The sequence below is a fragment of the Entelurus aequoreus genome, linkage group LG16, assembly GCF_033978785.1.
Source record: "Entelurus aequoreus isolate RoL-2023_Sb linkage group LG16, RoL_Eaeq_v1.1, whole genome shotgun sequence".
In the NCBI taxonomy this organism is placed as follows: domain Eukaryota; kingdom Metazoa; phylum Chordata; class Actinopteri; order Syngnathiformes; family Syngnathidae; genus Entelurus; species Entelurus aequoreus.
In genome coordinates this window covers 42,735,742-42,757,186 of record NC_084746.1, presented here as the reverse complement: position 1 = coordinate 42,757,186, position 21,445 = coordinate 42,735,742, and the positions used below count along the sequence as shown (strand labels likewise).

The window sequence follows — 21,445 nt, the reverse complement described above, 5'->3', positions numbered from 1 at the left end:
ACAAACAGTAAATGTTTATTAGCATGGTTGCTACTAAATATTAGCATTTGTAACAAACAGTAAATATTTATTAGCATGGTTGCTACTAAATATTAGCATACGCAATAAACAATAAATGTTTATCAGCATGATTGCTACTAATTATTAGCATTTGTAACAAACGGTAAATGTTTATTAGCATGCAGGTTACTAGTAAACAATAGCATACGCAACAAACAGTAAATATTTGTTAGCATGGTTGCTACTACATTTTAGCATTTGTAACAAACAGTAAATGTTTATTAGCATGCAGGTTACTAGTAAACATTAGCATACACAACAAACAGTAAATGTTTATTAGCATGGTTGCTACTAAATATTAGCATACGCAACAAACAGTAAATGTTTATTAGCATGGTTGCTACTAAATATTAGCATTTGTAACAAATAGTAAATGTTTATTAGCATGGTTGCTACTAAATATTAGCATTTGTAACAAACAGTAAATGTTTATTAGCATGCAGGTTACTAGTAAACATTAGCATACACAACAAACAGTAAATGTTTATTAGCATGGTTGCTACTAAATATTAGCATACGCAACAAACAGTAAATGTTTATTAGCATGGTTGCTACTAAATATTAGCATTTGTAACAAATAGTAAATGTTTATTAGCATGGTTGCTACTAAATATTAGCATTTGTAACAAACAGTAAATGTTTATTAGCATGCAGGTTACTAGTAAACATTAGCATACACAACAAACAGTAAATGTTTATTAGCATGGTTGCTACTAAATATTAGCATACGCAACAAACAGTAAATGTTTATTAGCATGGTTGCTACTAAATATTAGCATTTGTAACAAATAGTAGATGTTTATTAGCATGGTTGCTACTAAATATTAGAATTTGTAACAAACAGTAAATGTTTATTAGCATGGTTGCTATTAAATATTAGCATACGCAATAAACAATAAATGTTTATTAGCATGATTGCTACTAATTATTAGCATTTGTAACAAACAGTAAATGTTTATTAGCATGCAGGTTACTAGTAAACAATAGCATACACAACAAACAGTAAATATTTGTTAGCATGGTTGCTACTACATATTAGCATTTGTAACAAACAGTAAATGTTTATTAGCATGCAGGTTACTAGTAAACATTAGCATACACAACAAACAGTAAATGTTTATTAGCATGGTTGCGACTAAATATTAGCATACGCAACAAACAGTAAATGTTTATTAACATGGTTGCTACTAAATATTAGCATTTGTAACAAATAGTAAATGTTTATTAGCATGGTTGCTACTAAATATTAGCATTTGTAACAAACAGTAAATGTTTATTAGCATGCAGGTTACTAGTAAACATTAGCATACACAACAAACAGTAAATGTTTATTAGCATGGTTGCTACTAAATATTAGCATACGCAACAAACAGTAAATGTTTATTAGCATGGTTTCGACTAAATATTAGCATTTGTGACAAACAGTAAATGTTTATTAGCATGGTTGCTACTAAATATTAGCATTTGTAACAAACAGTAAATGTTTATTAGCGTGCAGGCTACTAGTAAACATTAGCATACGCAACAAACAGTAAATGTTTATTAGCATGGTTGCTACTACATATTAGCATTTGTAACAAACAGTAAATGTTTATTAGCATGGTTGCTACTACATATTAGCATTTGTAACAAAAAGTAAATGTTTATTAGCATAGTTGCAACTAAATATTAGCATTTGTAAAAAACAGTAAATGTTTATTAGCATGGTTGCTACTAAATATTAGCATTTGTAACAAACAGTAAATGTTTATTAGCATGGTTGCTACTAAATATTAGCATTTGTAACAAACAGTAAATGTTTATTAGCATACAGGTTACTAGTAAACATTAGCATACGCAACAAACAGTAAATGTTTATTAGCATGGTTGCTACTAAATATTAGAATTTGTAACAAACAGTAAATGTTTATTAGCATGATTTCGACTAAATATTAGCATTTGTGACAAACAGTAAATGTTTATTAGCATGGTTGCTACTAAATATTAGCATTTGTAACAAACAGTAAATGTTTATTAGCGTGCAGGCTACTAGTAAACATTAGCATACGCAACAAACAGTAAATGTTTATTAGCATGGTTGCTACTACATATTAGCATTTGTAACAAACAGTAAATGTTTATTAGCATGGTTGCTACTACATATTAGCATTTGTAACAAAAAGTAAATGTTTATTAGCATAGTTGCAACTAAATATTAGCATTTTTAAAAAACAGTAAATGTTTATTAGCATACAGGTTACTAGTAAACATTAGCATACGCAACAAACAGTAAATGTTTATTAGCATGGTTGCTACTAAATATTAGAATTTGTAACAAACAGTAAATGTTTATTAGCATGGTTTCGACTAAATATTAGCATTTGTAACAAATAGTAAATGTTTATTAGCATGGTTGCTACTAAATATTAGCATTTGTAACAAACAGTAAATGTTTATTAGCATGCAGGTTACTAGTAAACATTAGCATACACAACAAACAGTAAATGTTTATTAGCATGGTTGCTACTAAATATTAGCATACGCAACAAACAGTAAATGTTTATTAGCATGGTTGCTACTAAATATTAGCATTTGTAACAAACAGTAAATGTTTATTAGCATGGTTTCGACTAAATATTAGCATTTGTGACAAACAGTAAATGTTTATTAGCATGGTTGCTACTAAATATTAGCATTTGTAACAAACAGTAAATGTTTATTAGCGTGCAGGCTACTAGTAAACATTAGCATACGCAACAAACAGTAAATGTTTATTAGCATGGTTGCTACTACATATTAGCATTTGTAACAAACAGTAAATGTTTATTAGCATGGTTGCTACTACATATTAGCATTTGTAACAAAAAGTAAATGTTTATTAGCATAGTTGCAACTAAATATTAGCATTTGTAAAAAACAGTAAATGTTTATTAGCATGGTTGCTACTAAATATTAGCATTTGTAACAAACAGTAAATGTTTATTAGCATACAGGTTACTAGTAAACATTAGCACACGCAACAAACAGTAAATGTTTATTAGCATGGTTGCTACTAAATATTAGCATTTGTAACAAACAGTAACTGTTTATTAGCGTGCAGGATGCTACTAAATATTAGCATATGTAACAAACAGTTTATTGGCATGTTTAGAATGCTTCAGAATGCTATGTTTTTTTAACAGCTATCTAGCTGCTTTGGCTATTAGACACGTATTAATGGTGGATAGTTCTCTGCAGGTTCTTCCTGCTGCATTAACACCTTGCGCATAATGTGGCTGATGGCCTCCTGAAGCTCCATCCTGGAGAGGCTTTCTCGCACACATAAGTGCTTTTTGACAACTGCTCCTTTCCTGTGCGCCATCAAGACCCAAGCGCCGCTTCACCGGCGAGTCGCGGTGCAACGTTCAAAAAGAAAACACGCGGCTGATTACCTTCATCCAATCCTACATGTCCAATGGCAAGATGAGAGGGGGTCACACAAGGGCCGCCACTTAATCTATATCCCTATGGGTGGAGGGGGGGACGTTAAAAGTTTGATTATGCTTTGTTGACGACTTCGCCATCCGCATAAACAACGTGTCGTTACATTAAACGACCACAGAGTGACCATTAGTGCCATTGTTAAACACTGATGGCGCTCCCTGACACCGTCCATTGATCAGGAAACACACACCCCGTCACGTGACCAGTGCACGTCTCACATGACCAGCAACGGTGGTGATTGACAGATAAACGCCGGATTAAAAGTCGGAAACAAAACTCATCGGCGGCGACGCCGACAGCGGCTCCCTGAGGGGCGTCCATCTTGGCTCGAAGGCTGAGAGTGCACAGAAGAATATTGTAAATAATGTCGAGCTCAGCGTGTTTGTGTCAGAAAGGCCGACATTCCCTGGGGGCCTCAGGTCAGCTCGGTTTCAACCAATCAGCATCTTCGTGGTCAAACGCCCCCCTATACTGCTCAGCATCGCCACGTGTCATCACACAATTATTCATGCAAACTCAGCAACAACAACAAAAAAAAGACATCTTCTAGTAATCAATCAACAGCTTCAATCAGGTGAACTGCTCAAGGAAGGACGCCTTGCTTGACCGGATACCTGGACGGGGTCAAAGGTGATCATGGGTTCGCTGGTTCATGGTCTACACTTGCCAGCGTCGCTGCAAGAATTTGACAGCTGACATGGCGATGATGACGATGACGATGGCGATGTCGCACGTTCATTTCCAGCGCGAGGTGGCGGCTAACAAAAGGCTGACACCAGCACATATGTGGCGGCCATATTGAGGGCGGCACGCGTCGTTGGTGAAGCGACGCCAGACCCCACAGATGACTCAGTGTGACCACGATGGCGGCGTTCCTGGTAGGATGCAACAAGAACGCACACGCCGCACAAAAGCTCTGCGCACGTGGTCACATGACTCTGACGGGAAGTGAGAGTGGGGCGGGATGTGCAGACCGTTCGGACTTAATAGCATGATTGCCGCCTGCAGGACTGGAGAGGAACAACCTCGTTGGAGCGACCAAACTATTTTTATTTTTTATTTTTTTTAATGATAGTCACACACACACACTAGGTGTGGTGAAATTAGTCTCTGCTTATGACCCATCACCCTTGATCGCCCCCTGGGAGGTGAGGGGAGCAGTGAGCAGCAGCGGTGGCCGCGCCCGGGAATCATTTTTGGTAGAGATGTCAGATAATGGCTTTTTTGCCGATATCCGATATTCCGATATTGTCCAACTCTTAATTACCGATTCTGATATCAACCGATAAAGTCGTGGAATTAACACATTATTATGCCTAATTTTGTTGTGATGCCCCGCTGGATGCATTAAACAATGTAACAAGGTTTTCCAAAATAAATCAACTCAAGTTATGGGAAAAAAATGCCAACATGGCACTGCCATATTTATTATTGAAGTCACAAAGTGCATTATTTTTTTTTAACATGCCTCAAAACAGCAGCTTGGAATTCGGGACATGCTCTCCCTGAGAGAGCATGAGGAGGTTGAGGTGGGCGGGGTTGGGGGTGGTGGGGTTTTCGGGGGTTAGCGGGGTGTGTTTATTGTAGCGTCCCGGAAGAGTTCGTGCTGCAAAGGGGGTTCTGGGTATTTGTTCTGTTGTGTTTATGTTGTGTTACGGTGCGGATGTTCTCCCGAAATGTGTTTAGTGTGGGTTCACAGTGTGGCGCATATTTGTAACAGTGTTAAAGTTGTTTATACGGTCCACCCTCAGTGTGACCTGTATGGCTGTTGACCAAGTATGCGTTGCATTAACTTGTGTGTGTGAAAAGCCGTAGAAATTACGTGATTGGGCCGACAAGCAAAGGCAGTGTCTTTAAGGTTTATTGGCGCTCTGTACCTCTCCCTACGTACGCGTACACAGCGGCATTTTAAAAAGTCATAAATTTTACTTTTTGAAACCGATACCGATAATTTCCGATATTACATTTTAAAGCATTTTTCGGTCGATAATATCGGCAGTCCGATATTATCGGACATCCCTAATTTTTGGTGATTTAACCCCCAATTCCAACCCTTGATGCTGAGAGATCGCAGCCATCCTGTCACATGACTTTACTTCCAGCAGGAAGTGGAGCCAAAAAGTCCACATAGAAATTCAGAGACACCATCTTCAGGAACCTGCAGGTGTGTGACGGGTGCAGTGACGGCGGTACTCACACGAAGGCGTGATAAAGCAGCGCCCATCCTCGCGGTCTCTCCAAGGCGTCGTAGATCAGGTTCTGGATCCTCCTCTTGCGGATGTTATTCCTCTTGGCGGGCCGGCTGTAGTTCAGGGGGGTCTTGGCCAGGAGCCCGATGGCCGTGCCCTGCGAGGCCCGCTTGAAGTCCTCCCGAGCGGCCGAGACCAGCAACAGGGCGCCATCCTTGTCCACGCCCCCGCCGCCCTGGTCCAGAGAATCCTTCTTGTGCTCCTCTGAGCCACTAGCGACAGTCCTGGACCGCAGTCCCATGGTCAGTACTGGATGGCCACGGCGGGGCGCATGCCATGGTCTGCCCCCCTCCCCCCCTCCTCAGCCCCTGGTCATTTAGGGATGTGGAGGGAGGGGCTTAGCGCTGAACCTAGAACAGAAGAGGGGTGACCAGAACAAAAACGAGGAGAAGAGGAAGAAGAAGAGAGGGTGTCAGTCAGGGGCGGATTAAGAAATTTTGGCCCCCTGGGCCTGACATGGTCTTGGCCCCTCAACCCCCCGCGCGTGTGGGCGCACACACACGCACGCACTATGCAAGAAATACTGTATACTGTGAACAGACATGCACACTGTACTGTACAGAAGAGTGCACATACTGCACACACACTATTAGGTATACCACACAGACACTGACAAGCACAGGTTTCACACAGACACAGGGGGAGGGGATAAATGGCCTAAAAATAAACATTTTTGAAAATGATTACGCCCACTTCAGTGATGGTGCATTGGGTCATTTGAGAGATATTATGTATTGGAAGTTGGTAGCTATCATGAAATAAACCCCCCAACCCACCCAAAAAACTAAATCGGACATGATTTTTGCCCCCTTTTCCTCCCTTCTATCATTAAAAATAAAATAATATGTTAGGAAAACACATTGGCATAACGGCAGCTGTGCAGCAAATTGAGGCTCAAAGTCTGTATCTATTTGTGGTTAAGCTTGAGGAGAAGGAGAAAGGTAAAATGATAACATGCATCGGAGAGCACCACAAAGAAAGGTGTAGGCCAGTTCATGGTACAAGGGCTGCATGCAGGTCAAGATAGCCCATTTCCAAGAATGCTATAGTGGCTGGACAGGCACTGGACATGTCCTGAACTCAGTGTCAGACGTGGCTGCCGAATACTTGGATGAAGTGAAGCAGCTGACAGATCTCATGCTGCCCCATCTGAAGACTGTCCTGGCCAGGCAGAGGATGGATGAGGAGACCTTCCCAATGGACCCTGTCAGTGAACAGGCTAGTAACATTGATGGCACCCCTGTGCACAACATTGGGATGGAGAGACAATGTGGCAAGGTGGACTACAAACTGAAGAAGTTGGGCACACTGAACGCAGTCAATAGGTCAATAATTTTACAGAAGAGCCAGGAGCTTCAGAGGTTTCAAGGCAGCAGCACAAGCAAAAAGGGAGGTTGAACTCAACTGGAGTAAATTCATGAAGGCAAAATTCGAGAGTAGGGCAGATGAGAAACAAGAGATGGCTCAAAGAAAGGAGAGTAAGAGACTAGACATGCTGGACACACTGAAATCTTTTGATGGCCCCTTCACGATAGTGGGGAAGTTGAAAAGTTCCTTGTGGATGAAAGTCTGCACTGGAATGCAAAGCTGCAGAGAATGAAGCTTGAGGTTCAGTTTGCCAGAGAAAGCACCAAGCTTCTGCCTAAAGTCAATCCTATCTTCACAATCCAGGTGACACTTCCCAGAAATGGCAAAAGTGCAATTCTCCAAGTCATAATGGATACTTAGAATTTTATGGTGGTGGTAAGTATTCATGAAAACAGGTAGCCTAACATTAGTGAATGGGTGAATTCTGGAAATAACCTAAAAATCTTACACAGTGCACCTTTAAGCAAGGGGTTTCTTTCGTGCTTTCAATTTTGCAAAATCATCCACCACATCATTGAAGTCCAACTCTCTTGTCAGCTCACTCTCAATTGCCATTAGAGATAACGCATTTAATCTTTTCTGAGTCATTCTTGTGCGCAGCTCATTTTTTACTCTTGACAAAAGAGAGAATGAGCGTTCTCCCTCACAGTTACTGACCGGTAGAGTGAGAAAAATCTGTAGCGCAATGTATGTATTAGGAAACGTAGGCTGTAGTCCAAAATGTATTATTGTTTTGAGCAGTCCTGAAGGGGTCCTCTCCTCATCAGTGTTGTTGAGCTGTATAAAAGATTTGAACTGTATAAGCTCCTGTCCAAGACTTTCATTGAGGTCAGATGGGTATGATTCAGTGAGAATCTTGGCCTTGTGAAGGACTGAAGCATTGGACTCTGTATCCAAAGAGAAAAGGACACTGAACAAATTGTTCAGATGTTTGTAGGCCTCCAGACGGTGATTAAGGCTTGAACTCAGTTGATCAATAGAGGCAATAAATGTCTCTATTTGAAACAGTTGCCTTCCCTCAAGCACAACATCTGGGGATGCTGATTCATCAGCAAACTTTTTACGTTTCCTCGTCCGTTCAGCCCTGTAAGATGGGGTGCCACCCAACATGTTTAAGGCTTTCTGCTCAAAATGATCAAATAGATCTCTTTGGGAGAGAACAAAGGTGCGCAGAGATTCCAGCAATCTAACTGCTGTACCAAGGTCCATGTCTGCTTTTTGAAGTTGCAGACTTGTGGCCTGAAATCTGGACAGAACAGTGTCCCAAAAGCCTGCCATGAAGGCCATCTCAAGTGAATCCAGCTTCCGCACTAGACTGTCAGCTTCAGTTCGTGTGTCTCGTTTCTCTGTGTCATCAGTGGAAATAACCTGTAGTGCTGCTTTTATTTTACTGTAGTTCTGCCACAGTGCTTTGGTAGATTCTGCACGGCAACTCCAACGCGTGTTGGATAAAGCTTTAAGTGTGAGATCTATGTTGGAATTGCCAAATACCCTGTCCCATCGGTGTGTGGATGCAGTTGTGAAGTTGTAAATAGACTGAATCAAGTCAAAATACTTAGAGACTTCATTTCCACATCTGTCAATGCTGTTGACTCCCACCAAATTCAAAGAGTGAGCTGCACATGGAATATAGTGTATTAATGGGTTGCTTTTCTTTAAGTGAGCCTGCAACCCATTATACCTCCCTGACATGTTGCTGGCATTATCATAAGCCTGCCCCCTGCAATTTGACAGCTCTAACCCTAGATTTTCCAACACAGACATGACACAGTTAGCCAAACTTTCACCTGTATGGCTAGTAATGGGCTCAAAACCCACAAAGCGTTCAACAACACTGCCCTCTTTGCTAACAAAACGGAATATGAATGTCAATTGGTCCACATGAGATAAATCTGGGGTTGAATCCACAATGATAGAGTAGTATTTGCTTGCTTGCAGTTCATCTGCTATAGCCTGTTTGGTTTTTGCACCCATCAATTCAATGAATTCCTCACAAATGGTGGAGGACAGATATGAGGTATTACCTCGACCCATCTGCCCAAACTTTCTGATGTGATCCTTTAGAAAGGGATCAAATTCAGCCAGGACCTCCAGAATACCAAGGTAGTTCCCATTGAGAGGAGACCCTAACGATTCATTTTTACCCCTAAATGCAAGGCCCCTTTCTGCAAGGAATTTAATGACTGCAACAACTCTTTGTAACACCTGCCTCCAATAGCTGCTCTCTGCCTGAAACTGTTTGAACAGGTCTGCATCAACTGTGGCACCTTTGGCGCGGTTCAAGACTGCTTGCATGCAGGTTATGTGCTCAGCACTTCGCTCATGTTCACCAAATCTTTCTGAGTGTTTCCAATCACAATAGCCTGTCACAAAAGAATGCGTTTTTGGGGAAAACAGTTTGCATGCAAAGCAGTAAACATTACCAGTAGAGGGAGAGTACATCAGCCACTCTCTTTGTACTCGTTGTCCATTGGGCAAGTGTGAAGTAAAATGTTCATTGTTTAGGCATCGGGTTTTGCCTCCTAGCCCACTGTTCCTCACAGAAGCTGGATAATGGCTGTGACGGTTGTGAAATGATTTTGCACCTCTTTGAATAAGAACTTCCTTCATTGACTCAGTGAGGGTCTCAGCCCATTTAGCGGGATCACTAGGTAGAGTTGTCACTGTAGATGGTGTTGAAGAAAGATTCAGCTCATTTTCTATGCTGTCCAGAGGTGCAGTGACCTCACATTCATCCGAGCAACTGGCTACTGCTGAATTGGTTGAATCATAAGCATCAGAAGCATTTGGTTCAGTGTCTACACTTGTAGTGGTCTCAGGATCTTGGGAGCTACATGCTAGCTCAGGTGCATTGCTAACCTTAGCTGAATTTGCAGTAGCATTTATAGAATTGCTTTCAGCAGATGTCTTTGTACTGAAGAAGCTGGAGATATTTGGAACACTCTCAAGTAAAACTGATTCCTTTTTTTTCTTTTCTTGCTGAATTTTTTTTCTAGCTCCTCCACTTAAACGTTTATGATCCATATTTCCCTTCTTTCTTTGCACATTGGCTCTTTGCCTATCACAACAGATAAACCAACTATGTGTGTGTGTGTGTGTGTGTGTGTGTGTGTGTGTGTGTGTGTGTGTGTGTGTGTGTGTGTGTGTGTGTGTGTGTGTGTGTGTGTGTGTGTGTGTGTGTGTGTGTGTGTGTGAGTTTGTTTGTGTGTTTATGATCGGTGCTGCTTCCTTCAAGTGTGTGAGGTGATTTAGAAAACTAGCAACCCAGCATCAACACTCCAAAGCAGAGAATAACAGCTTACTAGCATAGACAATTGAGAGCAGAGAATCAACTGATTCGTCTGATAGACAGCAGGAGAGCAGAGTGGTCAGTGATGATCGAATCAAGAAAATGTCTAAATGGCAAGGGAACAGACTGATTTGTACTGAGGAGAAAGAGAGAGAGAGCCAATTACAGTGAAATATATTCCAAAAGAGCCAAGTGACTAGCTGAAGGCAGGGACAAATGCCTTGGAGTGACCAACAAGAGTGCAAAGTACCAAATGGCAAAATGTGGAAAGACCAACAGGCAGATCTGCTTTTACCTCTTATCTTCACAACCAAAAAGTTGCTAAATGATGTTTTCAGTCGCTAGCCAGGTATGGCCAAAAGACGCGAAATCTAGCGGCAAAGTCGGTCAATCACACTGACAGTGAAACAAATATTTTGAAAAGATAATAATTGTACACCTTTGTGCACTTTAGTCTTCTATCTAAATATTTTCACAAAGGACACCAAGGCAGCTTGCTAGCTATGATGGGAGCAACAATGTCTGATAGACAGCAGGAGAGCAGAGTGGTCAGTGATGATCCAATCAAGAAAATGTCTAAATGGCAAGGGAACAGACTGATTTGTACTGAGGAGAAAGAGAGAGCCAAGTACAGTTATATATATTCCAGAGCCAAGTGACTAACTGAAGGCAAAGACAACAGCCAGATACCTTAGCAGAGACCAACAAGAATTCAAAGTACCTAATAGCAAGATGGCGAGACCAACACAATAAATTGTATTAGGATTTAATTTATTAACGTTAATCTTAACAGCCAAAAAGTTGCTGAATAATGTTTGTAGTCGCTAGCCAGGTATGCCCAAAACAAGAGTCGCTAAACCTAGCAGCAAAGTTGCTTAATTGCAACACACTCTAGGATTCAGGGGAATTAAGGATAATAAAGATATTAATTGTACAACTTTTTGTACTTTTTTTCTAGTTTTTTGAGTCGCCAGCCATGTATGGCCAAAAGTCGCTAATTGAATGCCAACGTTGCTTAATCGCCAACACACTGGGACTCACTGAAGGACTGACTGAATAAAAAAGATAATTAAGATAATTGTGTACTTTTCTCTTCTGATATTTTCTCTAAGGACCCCAAGCTATCTGCAAGCAGCAATAATGTCTGACAGACAGGAGAGCAGAGTGGTCAGTGATGAATGGCAAGGGAACAGGCTGATTTGTACTGAGGAGAAAGAGAGAGAGAGAGCCAATTACAGTGAAATATATTCCAAAAGAGCCAAGTGACTAGCTGAAGGCAGGGACAAATGCCTTGGAGTGACCAAGAAGAGTGCAAAGTACCAAATGGCAAAATGTGGGAAGACCAACAGGAAGATCTGCTTTTACCACTTATCTTCACAACCAAAAAGTCGCTAAATGATGTTTTTAGTCGCTAGCCAGGTATGGCCAAAAGACGCGAAATCTAGCGGCAAAGTCGGTCAATCACACAGTGAAACAAATAATTTTAAAAAGATAGTAATCGTACAATGTCTTGTACTTTTGTCTTCTTTCTTAATATTTCTCAAAGGACACCAAAATGTCGCTATCTGCAGGCAGCTTGCTAGCTACGATGGCAGCAACAATGTACCTTAGAGTGACTGACCAACAAGAGCTCAAAGTACCTAATGGCAAAATGTGGAGAGACAGACACAATAAATTGCATTAAGATGAAGAGAACTGTTGCTATTATTAATCTTAACATCAACCAGAAAGTCGCTAAATGTCACCAGCCAGGTATGGCCAAAAGTCGCTTAATTGGCCACACACAGTAACAGAGAAACTAACAAAAAAAAGATCATAAAGATAATAGTTGTACAACTGTGTGTACTTTTGTCTTCTTTCTAAATATTTTCCCAAAGGACACCAAAATGTTGCTATCTGCAGGCGGGAGCGTGCCTATGTTCCCCGGGTCCTATGTTCCCCGGGTCCTATGTTCCCCGGTTGTTCCTGGGTCTTTGTATGCGACCGGGGAACTTAGGACCCTTTTTCTAAAAAAGGGTCCTATGTTCCCTGCATTGTATCTGGCGAAATTGCGAAATTGTGCCCTGACCAAAACCATCCCTAAACCTAACCTGTCACAGGGCGTTGTGGAGCACTTTTTTTTGGCGAAATTGTGCCCTGACCAAAACTATCCCTAAACCTAACCTGTCACAGGGCGTTGTGGAGCACTTTTTTGGCGAAATTGTGCCCTGACCAAAACCATCCCTAAACCTAACCTGTCACAGGGCGTGCGGCAGCAGATAGAGCAACTCAAACGCGAACTTCCTTCCTTCGACAACTTAAACGCGTCTCTGTCATGCGTGTCTGCGTGCGTCTTACTTAGTCGCGCATTGGAAGCAGCGGGGAACATAGAACCCTTTTCTGGAAAAAGTGTTGTACGTTCCCCGCAGCGGGGAACATAGAACCCTTTTTTTTAAAAAGGGTCCTTAGTTCCCCGGTAGAGGGGAACATAGGACCCGGGTAACATAGGGACGGGGAACATAGGGATGACCCGCTGCAGGCAGCTTGCTAGCTATGATGGCAGCAACGATGTCTGCCAGACAGGAGAGAGTGGTCAGTGACGATCGAATCGAGAAAATGACAAAATGGGTCAAAGACCAAAAAGTTATTAACTGACAGCAGTGACAAATGTCAGACTGTAAACTTTCTCGAAAGAAAAGGACAAAATGGGAAGATGCTGATAATAACAGCAAAATGGAAAATATAAGAATTTCCAAGTAATGCTCAACTCAAGTGTGTGTGTGTGTGTGTGTGCGCGCGTTAAACTTCTTGTTGAATGATTTCAAATTATCTCTGAGTCTGAACTGAGGGAAAGGAAACCAAATTTTGAGCAGTCTCTCACGAGTTCAAAATACCAAATGAGGAGATTCTAAAAGAACAGACCGGTTTATGAAAGACTTGATGGGGGAGGGGCACAGCTAAGAATACTTGAGTGAGATTCTGTGATCCAAATTCGAGATAGAGCTTTTTGATAATGATAATTTGTCAGAGTAAGGTTGTGTAATCAAAATTTGAGAATGAGCTTTGTCAATCAATCAAGAATATTTGCATTAAGTTCTGTGATCAAAATTCAGAAACAACCTTTAATAATTGATAAAGAATATGTGAGTGAGGTTGTGTGATCCATCCAATTTGAGAATTAGCTTTGATAATAATGATTGAGAGCCTCTGGCCCTCTGTGGATCATGGCCGCGGGGCCAATTTTGCCTGGCCCCTTGGGGCCTCTGTGGGTCGTGGCCGCGGGGCCAAGTTGGCCTGGCCCCTTGGGGCCTCTGACCCTCTATGGATCGGGGCCAAGTTGGCCTGACCCCTCGGGGCCTCTGGCCCTCTATGGATCATGGCCGCGGGGCCAAGTTGGCCTGACCCCTTAGGACCTCAGGCCCTCTGTGGGTCGCGGCCGCGGGGCCAAGTTGACTTGGCCCCTTGGGGCCTCTTACCCTCTATGGATCGTGGCCGCGGGGCCAAGTTGACCTGGCCCCTTGGGGCCTCTGGCCTTCTGTGGCTCGCGGTCGCGGGGCCAAGTTGGCCTGGCCCTTTGGGGCCTCTGGCCTTCTGTGGGTCGTGGCCGCGGGGCCAAGTTGGCCTGGCCCCTTGGGGCCTCTGACCGTCTATGGATCGTGGCCGCGGGGCCAAGTTGACCTGGCCCCCTGGGGCCTCTGACCCTCTATGGATCGTGGCTGCGGGGCCAAGTTGGCCTGGCCCCTTGGGGCCTCTGACCGTCTATGGATCATGGCCGCGGGGCCATGTTGGCCTGGCCCCTTGGGGCCTCTGGCCCTCTGTGGGTCGCGGCCGCGGGGCCAAGTTGACCTGGCCCCTTGGGGCCTCTTACCCTCTATGGATCATGGCCGCGGGGCCAAGTTGGCCTGGCCCCTTGGGGCTTAAGATTATTATTTTTGCAAAAGTAGTTTTGCTTGGGTCGCGGCCGCGGGGCCAAGTTGGCCTGGCCCCTTGGGGCCTCTGGCCCCCTGGGCCTGGGCCCGGTAGGCCCGGTCATTAATCCACCTATGCTTGCATCGCATCTCATAAGCTTGACAACACACTGTGTCCAATATTTTCACAAAGATAAAATAAGTCATATTTTTGGTTCATTTAATAGTTAAAACAAATTTACATTATTGCAATCAGTTGATAAAACATTGTCCTTTACAATTATAAACGCTTTTTACAAAAATCTACTACTCTGCTTGCATGTCAGCAGAAATCCTATGTATTGAATGAATAGAGAATCGTTTTGAATCGGAAAAATATCGTTTTTGAATCGAGAATCGCGTTGAATCGAAAAAAATCGATTTATAATCGAATCGTGACCCCAAGAATCGATATTGAATCGAATCGTGGGACACCCAAAGATTCGCAGCCCTACAAACAATGTACTAACATGATCCAGTTTAGGAAGCTTTTTGAACTCAAAGTGTTTACAAAGTACAAAAAACAATATTTCCGAAAGACGTTTTAAACTTTATTGAAAATGAGATTTTATTCTCCTCATTGTGTGAATCTTAACTGACTGAACTATTTATTCAAGAGAACTGTGCTATTTAGAAATCATTGTGTTACAAAATGAGAGCTGGAAGTGAACAATTATGTATGCTATGGTAAGAGAAGGGGTAGGATTAATTAAGCTTTGCTTCTTCCTACTCCTTTTCACACATGTTGTCTGGGAAAAAAAAAAAAATGCAACGTACCACATTGTAACTGTATCCATCTTGGAAATAAACTGACAGTGTCAGTTTATTTCCAAGATGGATACAGTTACAACACTCTGACACTATTGTTCATTTGTATTTTATTTTTTTTATTTTTTATAAATGTCTAATGATAATGTCAATGAGGGATATTTAATCACTGCTATGTTGAAATTGTAACTAATATTGATACTGTTGTTGATAATATTGATTTTTGTTTCACTACTTTTGGTTTGTTCTGTGTCGTGTTTGTGTCTCCTCTCAATCGCTCTGTTTATTGCAGTTCTGAGTGTTGCTGGGTCGGGTTTGGTTTTGGAATTGGATTGCATTGTTATGGTATTGATGTGTATTGTTTTGTTGGAATGATTAATAAAAATTTAAAAAAAATTTAATAAAAAAAAAAAAATTGAAAATCGATTTTTGAAAAATGAGAATCGATACTGAATTGTACAACGTGAGACTGCCGATTTGAATTTGAATCGATTTTTTTCCCACACCCCTAATTGTTTGACTTATTTTCTTAATCCATTCCCTCATTTAATTCCACATACTGATATACTAAAGGTTTTAAATGTTGTACGTACTTACAAATGTTTTAAACTACATTTTTCTCTAAGGTTATATTTCTTCTTTTTTTTGGATAAATAATCGTACATTTTTGGGTAGCAGGTTATAGTTAGCTTTGTACATAAGTTTGCAATGTTCTCTATATCCAACATTATGTATTATTCTAACTGACCTCTTTTTATTAACACAATTAGTGAATAAAGTGTACTTTTGTAGTTATTTCCCCATATTTTTTAGACAATAACTCACATATGGTAACACTACCAAGCAGTAGAGTATTCCAGTTCATTTAATCGTCTTTTATTACACCCAAAAATGTGACATCTTTTACCCTTTCAATGTCTACTCCGTCTATTTGTGTTTGACTTTTTCTTAAGCTGTTACCGAATAGCATTAGTTTAGTTTTACTCAAATTCAAGGACAGTCTGTTTTGTCAAACCATCTTTTTAATTTGTTCATTTGTTCTGTTATTATTTGTTTTAGCTTCTGTGGGTTCTCCCCTTTGTTGTTTGCAAATTAAACTAACTTTGAGTCCTTTGTAACTTCACAAATATTGTTTATTAATATACTAAACAATTTTGGTCCCAGTATCGATCTCCATAGGTTACACCACATGATATAATTAGCGCTGTAGACGTATGTTCGCCTAGCTCAGGGGTCGGCAACGTGAGGCTTTCGAGCAACAAGCGGCTCTTTAGCGCCGTCCTAGTGGTTCCCTGGAGCTTTTTCAAAAGTGTACAAAAATGGACAAAGATGAGGAAAAAAAAAAAAAAATTGTTTTACTATGGTTTCTGTAGTAGGACAAACACGACACAAACATTCCTAATTGTTAGAAATCCCACTGTTTACATTAAACATGCTTCACTGATTTGAGTATTTGCCAAGCGCCATTTTGTCCTGATTTCGGCAGTCCTTGAACGCACCGTAGTTTGTTTGCATGTACAACTTTCCTTGATGCTGCCACAGAAAACGTGTTTTATGCCACTCCTTCTTCGTCTCTATTTGTCCGTCCAACGTCTTATGCTGTGCGTGAGTCCACAAGGGTGAGCTTTGTTGATGTTATTGCCTTGTGTGGAGTGCTAATCAGACATATTTGGTCACTGCCTGACTGCAAGCTAATCGATGCTAACATGCTATTTGTGCTAGCTGTATGTACATAATGCATCATTATGCCTCGCATTTTAGGTATATTTGAAGTCATTTTATTTGTAGTTTCCGTTTCCTTCAACTTGAACACACACATCTTTACCTTGGGCCATTTCCAGGAGTTATCACACCCTCTGAAAAGCCTCCGTTTTAGTAATGTTTTCCAATGTTGTAAAAATGTGTAGAATAAATATTACATTTCAACATTTCTGTCAACGAAGATTTGCATCAGCCTGCAACACATAGTCATTTTGATAATAGTCTAATATAGCTAATACAAACACTTACATCATGTGTTGCCTTCATTTTAACACTTTATAAGATTTAAATTTTTTGCGGCTCCAGACAGATTTTTTTTTTAATTTTTGGTCCAATATGGCTCTTTCAACCTTTTGGGTTGCCAACCCCTGGCCTAGCTTCACGTATTGCTTCCTGTTAGTTAAGTAGATTCTTACCTAGTTCAAGACCCGCCGTCTGATGCCATATCGTTCTAATTAGTTAATTATTCTATTGTTATTAATTGTGTCAAATGCTTTAGTTAGATCCATAAACACTGCAGCTGCACACTGTTCAGCATCTATTGCATTGGGAATCTCTTCCATTGTTTTGATTATAGCCATCAATATTTGCATTTTGGCTCTGTATCAGTATTGGTTATCCACCAGTGTTCCAAGTTTGTTCATGTATTTGTCTAATCTGTCGTTGAATCATTCTTCAATCGTTTTAGAACATTGCGGAAGTAAAGAAACAAGTCTATAATTTGTAAACTGGCGTTTGTCTCCAGTCTTATAAATAAAATAGAATAAAATAGGCTTTTTGCTTACCAAGAACTAGGGTTGTACGGTATACCGGTATTAGTATAGTCCCGCGATACTAATGAATCATATTCGGTACTGTACCGCTTCTGAAAAGTACCGGTCCGCCACCCCCAACCCACGCCCCCCGTCGTCGTCATGTCGTGACATTGCTGGTTTACGAGCAGACGAGCATGTTCGGCAGCGCACAATCACTGAGTACTTACAAAAAGACACGCATTTTGGCTTAAAAACTAAAGATAAAGGTGAAGCTATAAAAATGACACACCCTCAGGAAGAGGTGCTTTAAGACATGGCAAGCTAGCTAGCAGCTAAAGTCCAGCCGCAGTCTGCAGTGTTTAAGCTACTTCCAAATCACTAATGCTTGTCTCCATGGCGACAAATAAAGTAAGTTTCTTACAAGTATCATCCCTGCAGGACGAGGAATAGCTAAACATGCTTCACTACACACCATAGCTCACCGGCATCAAAATGTAAACAAACGCCATGGGTGGATCTACACCTTACATCCACTGTAATGATACCAAGTACAATAGCGTATCTAGTCGATACTACTATGATTACATCAATATTTTTCGGCATCACAACATCTTCTTTCGGTTTTTTTTTTATTTATATTATGTTTAGAAACACATGAGGACTTTGAATATGACCAATGTATGATCCTGTAACAAGTTGGTATCGGATTGATACCCAAATTCGTGGTGTTATCCAAAACTAATGTAAAGTATCCAAACAACAGAAGAATAAGTGATTATTACATTTTAACCGAAGTGTAGATAGAACATGTTGAAAGAGAAAGTAAGCAGATATTAACAGTAAATGAACAAGTAGATTAATAATTCATTTTCTACCACTTGTCCTTAATAATGTTGACAAAATAATAGAATGGAAAATGACTTACTGCATATGTCAGCAGACTAATTAGGAGCCTTTGTTTGCTTACTTACTAATAAAAAACAAGTTGTCTTGTATGTTCACTATTTTATTTAAGGACAAACTTGCAATAAGAAACATATGTTTAATGTACCCTAAGATTTTTTTGTCAAAATAAAGCCAATAATGCCATTTTTTGTGGTCCCCTTTATTTAGAAAAGTATCGAAAAGTACCGAAAAATATCGAAATGCATTTTGGTACCGGTACCAAAATATTGTTATCGGGACAAAACTACTTTGGGTGCCGCTTCTATGATTAACTACATAAAACTGGTTTTGTTTCAGTGGCGTGCAGTCACTAGAGGCAGGGGAGGCGGGGCCTCACCTGCCATCATGGAAAGAAAAAAAATGTAAAAAGAAAAAAAAATTAATTAAATTGTTATATGTATCCAGTGATTATACTAAAGTTATTTTCCATTTAACTTCACCAGTTTTAGATTATTTTTATTTTTATTTTCACATTTGCCGTTCAAATACGGAGAAGAGACGGTGCGGTGATCAGCAGCCAGTTGAGGCACGTCACTGATATGTGCCTCAACATGGATTGTGCACAATGACTCGGCTAACTGCTGAGCTGCTGTGCAGTGAGACTGTATTGCTATATGAACTATATCAGCTAACTAAACCATAGTTTAGTTAGCTGAGGTATATAATGTACAGTGTATTTTGTCAACAACTGTATGTGTGTAACGTATTTCTTGTGCTGAGCATTCATAAAACTGCTGCAAAAAACGTACTGTCTGAGGCTCGCAGTAATCCGGCCTCCTGGTGGTAGAGGGCGGTAGTGATCCCAGAGATCATTCCTCGGCCGCAGAAGAAAAAAAAAAGAAAAAAAAAAAAGTTTGCAAGTCAATTGTTTATTTCCTCTCGTCTGGACTTTTATTAAAAACATGGAGGATTACATATGTAAAATAAAAGTTTTCTAAACTGGACTTTCAATCGAAGCAGGAGGTAATAATTTAAGGTAGACCAACGCCGGAGCTAAAAGGTTTGCTTTTGACTTCGGGACAGAAGACCCGTTCTTTTCAAACGGCGTGGTACACACGCAAAGGCTGGCTGTGTGGATGACCAGCAAGAAAGGTAAGACCATGATAATGTTTTTTTTATTAAATGTGCTTTTTTGTGTGCTACAGTTGTGTAAAGAATGCTGGTATGAGCTTTTAAACATAACCCGTTAACTGCTGCCAATCACATGGTGAATAAGATACTATTTAGGGTTCATATGTTTGTAAATCTGACTGTGATGATGCAGTGCCTCACCAGACATTAACCTCACCGCACGCTACTGTTTTGTTTAATAAAAAGTACCGAAATAATTTTGGTACCGGTACCAAAATATTGGTATCGGTATAACACCACCAAGAACAATTAACTTTTGTGATTTACATTTTGTCTGGGAATTTGCCTGTTTGAAATGACCGATTACTGATATATGTTAAAGGTTATGGAATCTCTTCAAAAAACTTTTTTTTATTGTTTCCGTATCAATTCCCGTTACAATCAGTTCAGGTCTGGGATTGACATTTCTTCACAATTTTCATTATTTCCTTTTCCGTCACGTTATTGAGAAAGATTAGGTTTCATGTCCAGGGTTTTCATCAAGTCCTCAACTGACCCGGGGATCTGGAATCCGTCCTTTCAGTGGGAAAGTCCGAGAGAGAGCGATCCACTCAATGACGACCATGCGCATTCCAACGCACTTGTCAATCAATATCTTAATTGGCCTCTTAAAAACACATTTGACACGCACGCGCATCAGACAAAGACCTGCCGCGCGGCAGCCTGGCTCTTGCGCTTTCTCGCACACACACACACACACGCGCGTGCGCACACATTACACACTAAATAAGCCGAAATAAAAGAGGAGGAAACAAAGGCTCACCGGCGTGCATGACTGCTGATTCCTGGACTCTGGTCATCCATCAAAGCTGCTAAGGAAGCGAAGAAGAGGAGGAGGAGGGTGGAGGCGGAGGATGAAGAGCAAAGATGCTGCGTGAAGGAGGTACAACGAGGAAGTGAAGCAGAGCGGCTAAGCAGCTTCCACCGTGGACGCGACGTGGTGTGCACGCACGCTCGTGCACAAGACAGGGTGGGGGTGCACGCACAGGGATGGGAGGGGGCAGGAGCTACACCTTGTTCGAGAGGCGACGTGCACGCGCACGCTCAGCTCCTCTCAGCTGTAAAGAGCAGACAATCACATCCTCATCTTCATCATCACACTACTGACCTGAGGATATCATCATCAATGTATGGATGTTTGTTGCCATGACGACAATGTCCTCACGCGCGGTGAGAACATGAAGGTATCATCATGACAACAGTCATACGGCTGACAGGAGATCATCATGACATTGTGAAAACATGAGAATGTAACAGGGGTGTCCAAACTTTTTGACTTGGGGGCCGCATTGGGCTAAAGAAATTTGTCCAGGGGCCAAAAGCCGACTGCATGTAAAGTAACAATATACACACACACGCATATATAGCCTATTCATATGTGTACATATACATATGTATACAAACATATATACATACATATACACTATATTGCCAAAAGTGTCATAACGTGGACTTTGGCGACGCAAATTACTGCGTGGAATTTTTTTCCTCAGATGCAAATGAACTGGACCGGACATGGCGTGAAGGTAAATACATGATTTAATTTATCACTCAAAAAAGGGTACAAACAAAACAAACTTGGCTATGAACAAAACTAACACTCTTAGACAGAAAAACTATGGACATGAAACAAAACTACACTTACAGTGACGTGAAAATACAAAAACTTACGTGGCATTGCATGAAGCATAAACTATGGAATAAACAGGGAATGATAATGTCAATGTCACC

General features: G+C 40.9%; 1 protein-coding gene across 1 annotated transcript in view; it reads right to left on the bottom strand.

Moving 5' to 3' along the window:
* Positions 1-20,652, bottom strand: part of kcnq3 (potassium voltage-gated channel, KQT-like subfamily, member 3) — an 83,428-nt gene extending 62,776 nt beyond the window's left edge. Inside the window, exons 1-2 of the mRNA XM_062023029.1 lie at positions 20,478-20,652; positions 5,720-6,121 (exon numbers count right to left, since the gene is read on the bottom strand). Coding sequence (XP_061879013.1) covers positions 5,720-6,012 — 293 coding nt within the window. The 5' untranslated portion in view covers positions 6,013-6,121; positions 20,478-20,652. The remainder of the gene's footprint in view (positions 1-5,719; positions 6,122-20,477) is intronic.
* Between the last annotated feature and the right edge of the window lie 793 nt (positions 20,653-21,445).